Source organism: Eumetopias jubatus, unplaced genomic scaffold (assembly GCF_037043125.1).
Source record: "Eumetopias jubatus isolate StellerSeaLion01/CBP00866 unplaced genomic scaffold, mEumJub1_p1.0 scaffold_6, whole genome shotgun sequence".
NCBI lineage: Eukaryota > Metazoa > Chordata > Mammalia > Carnivora > Otariidae > Eumetopias > Eumetopias jubatus.
Genome location: NW_028274812.1, coordinates 12,518,081 through 12,534,427, shown reverse-complemented (window position 1 = coordinate 12,534,427; position 16,347 = coordinate 12,518,081). Strand labels below are relative to the sequence as shown.

General features: G+C 44.3%; 1 protein-coding gene across 2 annotated transcripts in view; it reads left to right on the top strand.

Moving 5' to 3' along the window:
• The window catches only part of TIAM2 (TIAM Rac1 associated GEF 2), a 136,322-nt gene that overhangs the window by 67,724 nt on the left and 52,251 nt on the right, over positions 1-16,347 (top strand). For both annotated transcript variants that reach the window (XM_028103215.2, XM_028103214.2), the window contains exons 11-13: positions 753-831; positions 3,358-3,450; positions 4,393-4,656. In XM_028103215.2, coding sequence (XP_027959016.1) covers positions 753-831; positions 3,358-3,450; positions 4,393-4,656 — 436 coding nt within the window. The remainder of the gene's footprint in view (positions 1-752; positions 832-3,357; positions 3,451-4,392; positions 4,657-16,347) is intronic.

Genomic DNA, 16,347 nt, shown 5'->3' with positions numbered 1-16,347 from the left:
CATTTGTACCTTTGGGGTAAATACCTAGTAGTGCAATTGCTGGATCGTATGGTAGCTCTATTTTCAACTGTTTGAGGAACCTCCATACTGTGTTCCAGAGTGGTTGCACCAGCTTGCATTCCCACCAACAGTGTAGGAGGGTTCCCCTTTCTCTGCATCGTCGCCAACATCTGTCATTTCCTGACTTGTTAATTTTAGCCATTCTGACTGGTGTGAGGTGGTATCTCATTGAGGTTTTGATTTGGATTTCCCTGATGTAAGGCCTCTTGATTTTAAAAGTCAGTTATTTGTGGGCGTGCCTGGGTAACTCAGTCGGTTAAGTGTACGACTCTTGATCTTGGCTCGGGTCTTGATCTCAGGGTTGTGAGTTCAAGTCCCGAGTTGGGCTCCATGCTGGGTGTGGTGCCTACTTAAAAAAAAAAAGTATGTAATTTGTAGGAGAGGGGTGGAATTCTGTTTTAATTTGGCGTCTAGTTTGGAAATCATGAAAATAAGTTTCCAAAGGGGCGCCTGGGTGGTTCAGTCGGTTGAGCGTTTGGACTCTTGGTTTTGGCTCAGGTCAGGATCTCCGAGTCCTGGGACTGAGTCCTGCGTCAGGCTCAGTGCTCAGTGGGGAGTCTGCTTCTCCTTCTCCATCTGCTCTTCCCCCAACTTGTGCACATGCTGTCTCTCAAATAAATAAAATCTTTAAAAAAATTTTCTAAGATACTATGACATTAAATTTTTTGATTTTGTTGTTTTTCCTTTTGTAGGTTTATGATGAAATAGAAATCTTCCCGCTAAGTGTTTATGATGTGCAGCTCACGAAGACCGGCAGTGTGTCTGACTTTGGTAAGCACAGTAACCCAGTCGGAGGGACGCCTGGGTGGCTCAGTCGAGTAAGCGTCTATCTTTGGCTCAGGTCATGATCCCCGGGGTCCTGGGATCGAGCCCCGTGTTGGGCTCCCTGCTCAGCGGGGAGCCTGCTCCTCCCTCTCCAGCTCCTCTTGCTGTGCTCTCTCTCTCTGTCAAATAAATAAATAAAATCTTAAAAAAAAAAAAAAAAAGGAACCCAGTTAGAGAGCCATGTTGTCCATCCACGTCTAGTTTGCTCCAGTATCTTTGGACCTCATTTTTTTTTTTTTTCATGTTTACATTTTCAGTGTCAACTATGATAGCAGTTTCTGAAATTCCTCTCATTTCCTTCATTTCTATTTATTTGTATTAGGCTCAAAAGATGCTTATTAATAGGGGAAAATGCCAAAGTAATGAAAAGGAATAAGTATAAAAATTGATGAGTTTGAAAGGATGGTGATAAGAGTAACACAATGAGTTCACTGGGTGCTGTTCTGAGCCGAGTAACTCCGGATTCTCCTCCGTGTCTTTGCTCTCAGCTTTTCACCTGCCGGAAATGGTGCACTGCCTTCCCTCCCCTGTTCCCTCCTCTCTGTGGAAATACACCGTGGCCTCCAGGAACTAACTAAAGGTCTAACCTTCTTAAAGAAGCCTTATATGACTGCTTTACCTTTAGTTTAAAAAATGAACGGTCAGCATTATCCACGTCACTTTGTAATATTTGATTTTTGCATTTCCATTTGTTTGTCTTTAAACTTGGCTTTAAGCTCCTCATGGACTGTACTCATGTCTTAAAATTCATTTCAGCATTTTATTCTGTCTTTTACCATGGGAACTCAATAATTAGATAATGATCATCAATACATATCTCCATAAAAGACTATTTCTTGTTGAATACGTCGATGTAATTTTTTTCCTTAAAAATGAATCCAGCTGATCAAATTGCAGTCATTGTAATATGTTAGTTTTCTTGGGATTTGTTCTTTGTGTCTTTTTAAAAAAATTTATATAATCGACATGTTCTTTGTTTTTAATTTACATAGTCTATTTTGACCCAATGTTAGGTTGGTTTTTCCCTCTGAAGCCTTCTTAGCATTTTGTCTGTATTCTATTGACCTTCACTCTACTTTCCTTGGTGGGTGTTTGTGAATCTTCTTTGTATTTGAATGACTGAAGGACTGAATGAAGACACTTGCAAAGATGCTTTGTGGTGATCACAGTCCGCCAGGCTCTGCCCGAGGCACAGAGGAAAAGGGTGGGGGGACACATCATTCTTCTTATTGTCAAGGAACTCCCAGTATTATGGAACCAAGACATGGAAACAGGTGCTCCCAACTGTGGAATCAGAGAGAAGAGCACACCCAGGTGAGGGAGATGCATTTAGAGGCAGGGCTGTCTCACCTGGGTTTTGCACAGAGTCACATTTAGGGCAGGTACGGTATCCATCCAAGTGGTTTTCCACCTACTTAAAATGCTAACTCCATACAGAGTTGTTTCTTAACAAATTATTTTGTATTGAACTTAATTTAATTTATTTCAATAAGAGTATTTTTTTTGGTTTCAACTTCTAAAAAAATTAAAAAAAATTTAAATCGTAAAACGCCTGTAACAAAGTTTGCCATCATAACCATTAAGAATGGTTAAAAATGACAGCTCACTGACGTTAAATACATTCCCATTGCTGTGCAGCCAGTGACAGCGTCCATGTTCAGAACTATTTTCATGTTGCAGAACTGGAACTCTGTATCTTTTAAAACCGTCACTCCCCATTCCTCCTTCCCATCCCTTGCCTACCACCATTCTGCTTTCTGTCTCTGGATTTGACTGCTCTCAGTATCTCACATAAGGGGAACCATACAGAATTTGTTCTTTTGTGACTGGCTTATTTCACATAGCATAACGTCCTCAAGGTTTGTCCGTGTGATAGCATGTATTGGAATTTCTTTCCTTTTTATGAGGGCGTAATTCCATTGCATGTACAGTGCAGTATTGCTTTGTATTTATCCATTCATCTATCAAAAGATGATAGCGGACTCCTGGGGGGCTCCGTTGGTTAAAGGTCTGCCTTTGGCTCAGGTCATGATCAGGGTCTTGGGATCGATCCCAGCATCGGGCTCCCTGCTTGGCGGGGAGCCTGCTTCTCCCTCTCCCTCTCCCCCTGCTTGTGTTCCCTCTCTCGCGGTATCTCTCTCTGTCAAATAAATAAATCTTAAAAAAAAAAAAAAAAAGGATGATCAGGTTGCTTCCACCTTTGGCTGTTGTAAATAATGCTGCTCTAAACGTGGGTGTAGCGTCTCCGCTTTTGAAAAAGGTTGTGCACTCATATTGAACCCTTAGATCTGACATGTTCCTGATTTTCTGCCCCTGCCAGATAGCTGTGCTTTCTCAATACCCGTAACTTGACTTCCTTGACGCTGCACACTTACGAGAAAAGATGTTCAAGGGAATACTGCTGATTAAGTTGGAGAAATTAATTAGTGTGCTGAATTTAGACTTGTTTTTTTCTTTTATTGTCACTCGTAGGGTTTGCAGTGACAGTGCAGGTGGACGAGCATCAGCATCTCAGCCGAATATTTATAAGTGATGTTCTCCCTGACGGCTTGGCATATGGAGAAGGTCCGTGTGGCACAGAGTGTCTCTGTTCTCTCTTAATTCAAAACTATGGAATGCAGTCTGCCTAGTGAAATGTTCTTGTTAACAGTTTTGTCAGAAAATGGTTTCTCCTAGAACTAAAAAAAAAAAGGCAAACTTAATAGTTTAATTGAAAATGCATACGTATATATATATATACGTATATATGGAGAGAGTATTTGGGGGGTTTTTTTGAAAGAGAGTATGTCCGCACACAGACACAGTACAGTGCATGTGTACAGAGAGATGGAGAAAGGAAACGGGGTGCCGGATAGACACAGATAAATGTTACTTTCCACGGCATTTAACATCAGGTAAATAGAGGAACAATGAATTTGAATGATGGTCAAATGGTTTCCCCCCCCTTTTTTTTTAAGATTTGTTTACTTTAGAGAGAGTGTGCAGGATCGGGGGTGGGGCAGAGGGAAAGAATCTGCAGCAGAGTCCCCCAGGGCGATGAGGGGCTCCTGCTCAAGACCCTGACTGAGATCATGACCTGAGCCGAAAGCAAGAGTCGGACACTCAACCGGTTGAGCCATCCACGCGCTCTTGGTTTTCTTTTTCAACCTGTTCCTTCTGGGGGCACCTGGCTGGCTCAGTCCGTTGAGCACACTATTCTTGATCTCCAGGTCGCAAGTTTAAGCCCCACGTTGGGCAAAAAGCTTACTAAAAAAAAAAAAAAAACAACAGAAAAACCAAAAACCAAAACCCCAAGCTGTTCCTTTTAATCCCAGTCTTGAGAGAGCTGAAATGCGTTAACAGCGGCGTCCGGATACTGTCCGTTTTGGGCTTTGCTTTGAAGACAGCAGCAGGATGGTCCCTGACAATACATGCTTTGAGTGTGTGGCTGTCCTTCACCTTCATGTTAAAATACTTCTCTTAGTAATTTCTCTTCTCTTCCTTTTGTTTCCTCTTCCTTGTTCTCAGGGTTGAGAAAGGGCAATGAAATCGTGACCTTAAATGGGGAAGCTGTGTCTGATCTTGACCTGAAGCAGATGGAGGCCTTGTTTTCTGAGCAGAGCGTTGGGCTCACTCTGATTGCCCGGCCGCCAGACACAAAAGGCACCTTGTGTTCATCCTGGTCAGACAGTGACCTGTTCTCAAGGGACCAGAAGAGTCTGCTGCCCCCTCCGAACCAGTCCCAGCTTCTGGAGGAGTTCCTGGATAACTTTAAAAAGAATACAACCAATGGTAAAGCTCCTTCTTCACTGCCGGTATCAACAGCTGATAATTTTAGGCTGTATATTTTGCTTGCAAACTTAGATTATTTAGGGCTGTTCAAAGAATGTTTTCTCATTTATTAGCAGAAGAACACAGATGCCAACCCAGTAGATTTAATCAAAATTTCATGCACTGTGGAAATTAAAACACTTTCATGAAAATAGAAAATAAATTTCTGCACAAAAGAATATCCTTTAAAATAGCAGAATCTTTAAAAAAAAAAACCACCCAGGATAATTTTGTATTGTAATTGCTTTGTGATTGAAGGTAGATGAAAGCCAACATAAATGACAGAGTTTGATTTTCTATTCAGTTGAATCTAAGGCAAAAAAACATTTTGCAGCAATCTTTTGGGTTCTTAGAATAGTTGATACAATTTCATTCGTTACCTCTTTTGTAGGTTCCTCAGCCCAGTAGGTAGTAACTCAGTCTCATAATTCTTTACCTCTTTTGTTAAGTGACTGCTTTCTCAATAAACTGCGAACTTTTCATGTAGGTCGTAAATTTTAAAATTTTGGCAAGGCTTAAAAATGAAAAGTTGTATGCCAGCTTATTTTTCTAAAGGTAAAATTTCCACATGAGGAAATAATCTGAAGGTCAATCTGAAGGTCTGGATTTCTGAGTTTATTAATTCATGCATAATTCATATGTTGCAGGCAAGTAAATCAGAGGCTCCAGCTATTACTGAAAACCTGTAGTTTCTCTCCGTATTCCTGGAGGAAGCTGGTCAAGCCCTGACATGAGACAGAGAGCATAGGGTGTTTATGTTAAGTGCGCACAAAGGAATTTTTTTTTTTTTTTAGATTTTATTTGTTTGTTTATTTAGGGGGTGGGGCAGAGAGAGAGAGAGGAGAGAGAATCTCAAGCAGGCTTCTGCACTGAGCGCCTCTGCTTGATGTGAGGCTCAGTCTCACGACCCTGAGATCACGACCTGAGCTGAAACCAAGTGTTGGATGCTCAATGGACTGAGCCACCCAGGTGCCCCCACACAAAGGAACATTTATACTTAATTGCAGTGATAATGGATTTCCAATTGAAATCTCTGCATGATTACTAGAAATGAATGAAAAACACAAAAAGAGGAGTTCGGATAGATTTAATTATACAGCAAGTTTATTAGGTCATTTTTGGAATTAAAAAATCAGATGTATGATTTGTGATTCAATAAGGTGTATAGTGCTTTCTTCTCTTGGGGCTTCACTCCAATTTAAAATGCCATTAAATTGACTATTGGCATATAAAACTGGATATCATAAAGCAAAAATCATGATGGAACTAATTAATTACTTGGTTATATTAGGGCCATCACTCAGTGACCCTGGGCTCTGGTACAGGCCTGAGCATTCCACATAATACATGCGTGTGTCCATTCGCTGGATTCATTATTCTTGAGGGATACATTCAATGCCCTTTATAGCTCTATGTATTTTATCATAATAAGAAATTACTGCAGAGTCTATAACACTTTGGTACTGCAGGAATGAATTTCTATAGAAAGCAGCAAAAGTGGCAAATTTACCTTTTCTTTTTTTTTTAATAGTTAAGGATCAAGCAGGTCAGCTAAGACTATTTACCCCTTTTTGTTTGTTTTGTGTGGAAACAATTCAGAGAGGTCCTGGGTCCGATAGCAATTATATGGGGCACCTGGGTGGCTCAGTCAGTTAAGCGTCTGCCTTCGGCTCAGGTCATGATCCCAGGGTCCTGGGATCGAGCCCCACATCGGACTCCCTGCTCAGCGGGGAGCCTGCTTCTGCCTCTGCCCCTGCTCCCCCCCCACCCCCGTTCATGCTGTGTCTGTTTGTCTCTCTCAAGTAAATTAAATCTTCAAAAAAAAAAAAAAGCTATTATATTACCCCAGGGAGCCATTCTGATGGTGGAAAGCTCTGTAACTTACCTGTGCGGTGCTGATGTCTGTGTATACAGATGGCTTAGCTAGTCAGACCGGCCGGGCTTTTCTATAGCTGGTCGTCCTACAGGTCCCCATAGGGTTACAGTGCATCCCTCTGCTCGTCCTGCCCTGCCCAATGCTCTGCTGCAGCCAGGACAGGCAGGAGAGCCGTACACCGCCCCCCCCCCGCCCCGGCCCCCCTGGTTTCCTGGCGAGGCCATGCATCTGGTGGGGGCGCTGAATCCCTGTCCCCGGGAGCGCCCCACTACCCTTCTGCCTGCAGTTCTGCCGTCTGGGTCCCTCACTGTTCCACAGTAATGTGCCTGCCTTGAAAATACAACAGCCGTGATGGGCGGCTTCCCCACACGCTTTGCAAATACAGAATTTATTTGTTTGCTTTTTGAAGCGAAAGCTTGTGCAGGAAGAAAACGCCTATGAGGGAACATCTCAGAAGGACGACTCTGTATTTTTAAGGTTGGGGAAAAGAAAAGGGGTGGGGGGCGGAAATTGGAAGCTGGAAGAAAAAGCGCGAGTCCCTCATTTGTGCATAGTATCGAGATTGTGCTCGGGAGCCTGCATGGGTGAAAGGAGAGGTGAGGGGGCAGGTGAGGTGAGGTGACAGGCACGCGGGCCTGTGAGTCCCGCCTGCGTTCGGGTCCTGGCTGTGCTTGCCCGGGTGCGACCTTGGGGCAGCCCTCAGCCGGGGACGCATGGGTGCTGGGGGGGGACCCCGAGCTCCCTGCCCCCCACGGGGACAGTTCTGCGATGCTTACCACAATTCAGCAGGGGGTCCCGGTAAAACTGAGCCCCACGTGCACGAAGCAACCTCGTTTTCACACCTTTTATGGGCTGTCTCCCCTCTTGGGATCACCTACCCTCTGCCTTCCCTTGGGCCTCTTGGGGTCACCTTCCAAATAAACTTGTAAACCCACGTCCTCGGCTTGGACTCTGCTTATGGGGGAGCCCATATGGAGACACGGAGCCTTGATTTCGCACCTGGAAGATACGGTTTCGCCCCTCACCCGAATAGGTCACTCTGAGGAAGTCCACATCTGTACGGGTCTGGCCCAGCTCCTTACGTGTCAGGAATTCCGAAAATGGGATTCTCCTCTCCCCTCTCCCGTGCAGCTTGATGCTTTATGAAAAATTACCTTGCTTTACTTTGGCAGTGAATCAGAAAATGGTAGTCCCATTTTCTTGCTAAGGTTAAAAATTACACAAAGGAAAGAACTTAAAGGACTTTGATAAACAATTTTTCAGTCAACTTTGAGTTATACTCAGAGGTGAGAGTCTGCCTTCCCCTCAGTTTTGTGTTCCCTCGACAATACCAGAGGCATCTCTAGCCCAGTACTTGAAACGAAGGAAGATTTTCCCATTTTGTTTTCCAGAGAAGCCAATCCTCTGTTACTAAAAAACAAACAGCTGGTGCTCTGGAATGGAAGACCTTTTTTTGTTTTGTTTTGTTTAAATAGAAACATAAGAATATAAGAAGGTAAAGGAAGAAACTGCAGGGTTGTTTTGGGCATATCTTGACTGTCCATGATGAAGGTTTACTGATTTCCATATTGGGTGCTTAAAACATGTGAGGCCCTAGGAATAAGCTACATTGGGTTTAGGGGTTTTTGGTCTTCTTCAGGTTTTGGTCAGGTATCCAGAAATTTATATTTGTTAGCTTTAGTCTCTTGATCAGGTTAGAGCAAAACAAAACACCCTCCTTATTTACGTATCTGACTGAAAAAAGTGCCAGCAAGAGTAGCAGGTCCTGAGGAGCCCGGGCAAGGATTATGACTTGCTATTCCGCGTCTTTGCTTTTCTAGATAAGAAGCATACTACTGGCATTTGAGACTCATTGATATGTGCTCTGGTTAGGAAAATGGTTCTCAAACTTCTGATGCTGAAGACTCGCCTGCTGACCTTGGGAAAATGCATGTTCCTGGGTCTGGCCGTCAGAGAGCCCCCTGCAGGAGGTTTGGGGTAGTGCAAGCTCCATTGTTAACCTGGCTCCCTCATGTGGCCCCCAAGGCGGGGTGGGGTGGGGGGCATTAGTCTAAAGGGAGGTGGGGCTGACCCTGAGAGGTAGGTCATACCCTTTCTAGAACCCTTGTGTGCCAAGGGTTTGAGGGTTAAATGAGATCATCTGTGTGAAGTTCTCAGCAAGTGATAGCTGTTGTGTTTGCGTGTTGTTATTCTCGGTGGGGGGATTATATGCCGCAGACCACCACCACTGTCCTGAGTGGCTCAGAATGCAGCCAGCTGACCTGTGAGCTCAGCTCATTTGTGCAGGAGCCCGCCCTCAGGAGACACAGGCCCACTCAGCAAATTGAGTACGCGAGGAGCCAAGAACGAACGGTAGTCACGGGCTTCCTGTGACCTTCCTGTGATCTTCCGTGAAGAGTGGAGCAGACAGGAGCGCATCTAGAACTGATGTGTTAGTTCCTTGGTTTCTGTGGACGTGAATGACCATTTGATTCTTGCCTCCTTCTGCTTGGGTTATCTGCAGTAGAAAGAGAGGAAACGTGTATAGGGCTGTATTTGACTGGAGTGGAGATCTCATCTGTAAGGACCGACTATAGAGAGATTAATGTTGTGGCTGGAATCCCCCAGCGAGGCTGGTGTTAGGTTTGAGCCAACAGGGCCGCCACGGAAGGGCTTTGGCGGGCCAGCCCCTGATCATCCCAGATCCTTGTGGGTGCTGTTTTTTGCGGTTTATATTGAAAACCCCTTTTCTAGGGTATGCCTTCTTTGAGAAATTCCAGCAGCTTTTTAGAGAGAGTCCTATGGGGCCTAGAGTTTCTGAACCAAGTCTTTCTGTCAGCGTGGAGCCCATTGTGGCATTAACGTAGTCTCCGTCTGTAAACGGCAATTAACACTGTGCTGTGAGTGTCGGGGACTCACAGGAGACAGAAGAGAGAGGACCTAGGTTCCTGCTCCCACTCAGACCGCATCAGCCCAGCAGTGCCGACCCAATGATGAAGGTAATTGCAGCCTGAGGTTCTTTTTTTAATTCCCTGCCCGGCGCTGAATCACTCTCGTTCTGAATTGATGTATGAGGTGTGCAGATTTTCACGCTACCAGAAGCCACTTAGATGCAGATTTGCTCTTTGGAAGGAATTGCTCCTGGGACTGTATGTGTCCCTTATACAGCTTCTCACCAGGGGCGAGGGGCAGGGGGGGTGCAGTTACAGAGCCGGCTCTGATGTGGCACACCTGCTGATTTCCTGTTGACGAGGATGAGGGTATTTTGGCTTCCGTAGCCTGGTGTAGGATGATGAACAGCTTTGAGCTCAGGGAATGCTGTTTGTATGTGTAACTGCTGTTACTGCAGCGAGCCGGCTGACGCCCCAGGATCCCTAGGTGTAAAAACAGGGGGGTTCCTAAAGATGGTTGGTACGTTAAAAAATTTAAAAGAAGGGGTGCCTGGGTGGCTCAGTTAAGCGTCTGCCTTCAGCTCAGGTCATGATCCCAGGGTCCTGGGATCATCCCTCATCATGCCCTGCTCAGCGGGGAGCCTGCTTCTCTCTCTCCTTCTGCCACTCCCCCTGCTTGTGCACTCTCTCTAAGTAATAAAATCTTTCAAAAAAAATTTAAACAAAATTAAAAGAAAATAAGAGTGAGAAATAGACCGCTTTTGCCGGGGCACAGAACGTTGGTCTCAGAATCTTTGTTGCCGATAATGGTGCTGATGAAGGTCCTTGTCAGTTTGATCAGTGGACGTGAGAGGGTGGTTTTCTGTGAGCAGAGCGGGAGTTACAGACCTTGGATACGCACTCTCTTGCCAAGCTTAGTGTTGTTGGGGCATTTGGTCCCCTTTGCTCATTCCTCGTCCTTCATTGAGTCGCTTGTTTATTTAACAAGTAAGCAATAACGTTCTGCTAAATGCAGATACATAAAGATGAATTAGACATTATTTTCTATCCTCAAGCTTATCATTGAGTGGAAAAGTAAAACGCTTGTAAATAATAATTCACTATTAAATCTTTTCAATAAAGAGAGAAGTCGTCCAGCTCAGAGGTAGAATTCCCACTGATTTTTCTGTTTATTTTGAGCAAAGGGTCCAAAAGAGAGGCATGAGAAATGGGGGAAAGGTTAGCGTTTGCCTTGAGCACTGTAGCTGGACAGTTTCCTGTGGGGGGTGTGTGTGTGTGTAGTGTGAGGTCTGGAGGGCGTTTCCCATACAGCACTTAGAGCTCACTTGGCTAGTGTGTGAATGGGAAATGAAATTGGAAAGCCTGTTGGGGCCAGATTGTAGAAAACCCTTAAATTGCAGGAATTTGTAACATGTCCTGGCCTGTATCTGAAAAACAAACAAACAAACAAAAAAACCCACCCAAAACAAAAAAACTGGCGAGTACTGCATTACTTTCTCCTACCTTGAGCAAAATGCAGAGGATTTGTCTGGTCACTTATTTTCTTTTTTAAAAAGATTTTATTTATTTATTAGCTTATCCACGAGCTCAGGGGAGGGGCAGAGGGAGAGGGAGAAGCAGACTTCCCGCCAAGCAGGGAGCCCGATGTGGGACTCGATCCTAGGACCCCGGGATCATGACTGAGCCAACGGCAGATGCTTAACCGAATGAGCCACCAGGTCATTGGTCATTGTTTTTAATGACCACAAGACCTTGCAAAAGAAATACTCAAGTAAATGTTTATTTCTTGGGAAAGAATGAATAAATGAATTACCGTAGGTATCCTATAAAACCAAAGTGCGCCTCAGCATGTGAAGCCATGGCCAGAATGGTGTGGTCCTCACAGTGGTCGTTAGGGGGGTGCCCCACAGCAAGGAGGATGAGGCATTGTTGGAACTGAGGGGAGAGCTGGTAAATAAAGTTTGCCCGCATTTTGAGTTAAAAACCAGTCCTCTATCACCTCTCCTAATTGTAAATGGAAATTCATCTTTCAGGTAAAAATCTACAGAATTTCTCTGAGGAACACTGTGTGAAATTTCTGTGGGAGATGTCCCTTTTACTAGCCCTTTGAGAGTTTGGGAGAACTGGGTCAAATCTCGTCTCCCATGCAGGCCGAGTAAGCCTGGAATTGTTAGGTGTGGTTGGAAAGAGGAAGCTTTATAGGCTGTTACATAAAAGGAAAAAAAGCTCTGACTGTTCCTGTGTCTATCATGAGTACTGATTGCTGTGTGATGCTTGTCTGCATTTCCATGTTGGTTCTCTGTAATGGGCTTGGAAGTGAATTATACTGTTGACTTTCTCCTTGTGAAAGAATTGAGACCATCAGGAAGGACCATGTGGGGATATCTCCCCTTGAGCTTTCACTCCTGGAGACAGCTGTGTTGTGACTGTGTCTTTCGTTGTTTGGATTGGTAATACACATGCCTGGTGTGGCATGCCAGCAGTGCGAAGGGTTCAACGGTCAAAGCTGTGTGGGGAAGTGGTTAAGAGTGTGGCTACTATGCATGCAACTTGGGGTCAGTCTTGCTCCAGGTTTGTGACCAGCTGTGGGACGTTGGTTGGGCACGCCACTTAATCTGTGCTTAGTGTTTGCAACTGTAAACTAGTCGAGGGTTTTTATGGGATTAATGAGCTAATATTTGGAAAGAACTAGATAGTGGCACATAGCAAAGACCACATAAGCATTTAACTGAATAAAATAGCTGAATTTCTCCCGCTCTGTACTTAGCCACCCACTTTCTCACGTGCAGAGGTAATCCTTCTTCTTAGTTTCTTTCTCATTCCGGTCTGGAGACTCGTAAATGTGGTGGCAACTGGTGGGGATTTTTCTGCTCTCTTTTATTGAAATATCTCCGTCCATGGCTGTGGTAGGCAGATAAATCCCTGCCAAGAATGTCCACACCCTGATCCCCGGAACCTGTGAATATGGCAAAACAACTTACATGACAAGAGGAACTTCAACGATGTGATTGGATTAAGGACCTTGGGATGGAGAGATTACCCTGGATTATCTGGGTGGGCCCGCCGTAAAACAGGGGCTGGAGAGTCAGAATCCTAGATGTAGTGACATAAGCGGACTGGAGCGATGTGGACCTGTGAGCAAAGTAATGTGTGTAGCTTATAGAAGTTGCACAGACATGGGAACAGATTCTCCCTTAGAGCCTCCAGATGGAATATGGCCCAGGCAGACCCATTTCAGTCTTCTTACCTCCAGAAATGTAAGATAATAAATTTGTATTTGTGTGTCAAGCACTGTGTTTGATGGCTGGGGTACAAAAATAAAGAGCCATAGCTCCACCTTCAGGCTGCTACAGGGGAGGTGGGGCAAATGCATGAAGAGCCAACAATCATTATCCGCCATCATAACAGTACTAGTCCTGTGGTTCCTGAACTTGTCGGTATCCAGGTCCTTTACTGTGAAAAATTATCAGGGACCCCAAAGGGCTTTTGTTATGTGGATTATATCTATCGATGTTTATTAGAAATTTAACCTGAGAGGAACCTGGGTGGCTCAGTTGGTTGGGTGTCCAAGTCTTGGTTTTGGCTCAGATCATGATCCCAGGGTCGTGAGATGGAGCCCCGTGTTGGGCTCTGTGCTCAGTACAGAGTTGCTTGAGATTCTCTGCCTCTCCCTTTCCCCCAGCCCCACTCAACACTCTCTTTTTCTAAAATAAATAAATAAATAAATAAATAAATAAATAAATAAATAAATAAATAAATAAATAAAATCTTTAAAAGAAATTTAAACCAAGAAATTTAAAAAATATTTATTAAAATTTATTTTAATGTAACAACGAATCCATTTCATGTTAACACAGCATGTTTTTAATGAACTAATTCTCCAAACAAACAAACAAACAAATCAGTGAGAAGAGTAGCATTGTTTTACATTTTTGTAGTCTCTTTAATGTGTGTCTGAGTAGAAGACCAGCTGGGTTTTATATCAGCATCTGCATTCAGCCTATTGCAAATGCTTGTTTTTGTGACAGTGATTTGAAGAAAATCCAGCCTCACACAGATAATGTAGTTGGCAAAGAGAGGAGTATTTTAATAATATTTCATAGTTGGCAAAGAGGAGTATTTTAATAATCTTTCAGATAATTGTGGATATTCTTCTTTAATATTACACCAAAACTCAACAAGTGGTAGTTCCTTGAAGGAGAGTTGCATGTGGGTTCTGAAACACGGTTGGTAGACTTTCCTACTTGCTCCGATTAAAGTCCATTGGCCTGTCTTACGCTTTGAATGGATCTTCTAGTCATGTAATTTTGTAATGTGCAATGGTTATTTGGAAATGTTGGGTTGCTAGGTTATGCAGATCTTTCAAATATGGATGTTTCATTATGCAGCATTAAAATCACATTCATTAATATCACCATCAGTTTCTTGTGGAAAAGCCTTGATGTGTTGGGAAGCTATCAAGCTCACAGTGGTGGACACGTTTTCCAGGATTTGAATTTTTGCTACAAAGTTGGAATTATATCTCCAATACTGTCCGTTTTTTCCTTGGAAGTGACAGGTTCACTTTGTTCATTTTATGTTTTCATTTTTTAAAAAATATTTTATATTTAAGTAGGCTCTATACCCAGTGTTGGACTTGAACTCATGACCCTGAGATCAAGAGTTGCATGCTTTATGAACTGAGCCAGCCAGGTACCCCACACTTCATTCATTTTAAAGAAAATATTTTGTCATTTGTTTGTTTTTTTGTTTTGTTTTGTTTTTTTAGTAAAAATTGTTCTGTTAAAAAATCTAGCTCAGCTTGCAACACAATGGTGTAAGTGATTTTCTTGCAACAACCATTGCATAAGAGCTGTGTGGATACTTCTCAAACATGTTCCCAAGGGTTGAGTTCTAGTAGAGTCAGCCATTTTTACTGCTTCACTGAGGATGTTGTTAATGGATGCCAGCATGTTCTCGATGGCAGTGTGCAGTAATGGAGTCAGCGGTGACGAGTAACGGTGGGTGCCACTGCTCTGATGTGTGCTACATCACAAGCAGATCTACCCACGACTGCCTTGCACTCCCATTGCACATGTCCTCAGAGAGAAAATGGCAGATGACATCTACAATTATTACTGAAAATACTTTTCAACTTGTAGGTCACTTGAAAGGGTCCCAGTGGCCCCAGAAGTTGACAGACCACACTCTGAGAAGGACTGTTACAGTACATAAGGGGCAGCGAGAACGCATGTTCCAGGTTCCCAGGGCCACCTCTGAGGGACAGTCTCACTTTTGTTAAACCCTGAAGAAAGCAGAGTGCATTCTGGGCAGAGAGAAGTTGCAGAGGGTGGGGGGTCAGGGTCTTGCTGAGGGGAGATGTGTGTGAGTAATTCAGGGTTTTTGGAAGGTAAGGTGTGAATGGGGAAGATGGAGGAGATAAGACTGGACTGGTGAGCAAGGGCTAGGTCACAAAGGGTCTCGTGGGGAAGCCAGGTGGTGGGGAGCCGCGGGGGAGGGGAGGGGCCCTGAAGCTGCTGATTGGCCGCTGAGAAGTGATACATTCGTGGGCCAGGCAGGGCTGGGGTTGAGGGGTGGGCGGCGCTGTGGTGGGGGGGGCATCCCTGTGCTTCTGTCCACCGGAGCGCTGAGGTTGGGAGGGGTAACTGTCCTTCCTCAGCACAGGGTCTCTTGAATTTTATCACTAATAAGTCACCAGACCCATAAATGGAGCCACTCAATAAAGATTTGCTCGAATGTAGGAATGAATGAATCAAGGATATGGGAATGACAGGGCTTAAGCTCTAAGAAAGAAAAAAAAAAAAACCCTCCAAGGTCTTGTGTTTCCAATATTAACTTTATTTTTCAACGAATTGCTAAGGCTTAACATTATATCTAAAATGTGGTTTGTTTCAAGTGCAGAAGATACCACATGTGGCTAAGAAAGGGAATCGTGGCTTTACTTAGGAGGCTGAATTCATGGTGCTTTAAAGAAATGTGACTTTGAGAATTGTTTTTTCCATGAAGTTGGCAAATGAACTACGAAGCTTAATTTTAATCTTCATCCTGAACTCAAACACTAAAGTTGTCTATGACGTGAGACATGCCCTGTTCTTACCCCCTGTTCAACCCCCTGGGATTGTATTCTGTGAGTACTCCTTACTCGTGAAGAGTGCCTGAGGCCAAGCAGAGAAATTAAGGGGGTCTCTCTCTCTCTCTCTCTCTCTCTCTCTCTCTTTTACTTTAATTTACTCATTGAACAAATACTCAGTGGCCGCCTGTTCTGTATCAGGCGCTGTTTTTAGAGGTGCTGGAGATAGATTAGTGAACACAGCAGGATAAAACTCCCTGAGCACATGGACCTTACATTTCAGTGCGTGGAAATCCATATACGCAACAAACATAATAAGTAAATTACATACTGTACTAACAGGTGGTAAGTGTGATGGAAAAACAAAGATCGGGAGCAGGTGGACGTTGGAACTCGCGCACCAGCAGTTGTGGGTAAGACCGAGGCTTTGGAATAAGCTCGACTCGGGGGATGGAGCCTTGTGGACATCTGGAAGCAAAGCTTGCCCGGCGGAGGGAACAGGTGCCCCAAGGTGGGGATGTAAGCGGCATGGTTAGGGATCAGCAAGTAGCCCAGCGTGCCTGGGGAAGAGCAAGGGGACTGGTGAGCAATGGGAGTTGAGGCCCCAGGAGGACATGGTGAGGCAGGATCAGGGAAGACTTGATAAGCCAGTTCGAGGTCTTGAGAAAAATGAGGGGCCATCCAGTGTTTTGGAGCAGAGAAGTGACAGGATCTGACCGGGGTTTTCAAAGGATCACTAACTATTGAGAAGAGGCTGTAGGAGGCCAAGGGTGCTTTGAGGCTTTTGCAGGTGGGGCATGATGGTGCCTTTGCCCTCCGTGGTAGCAGGGGAGGTA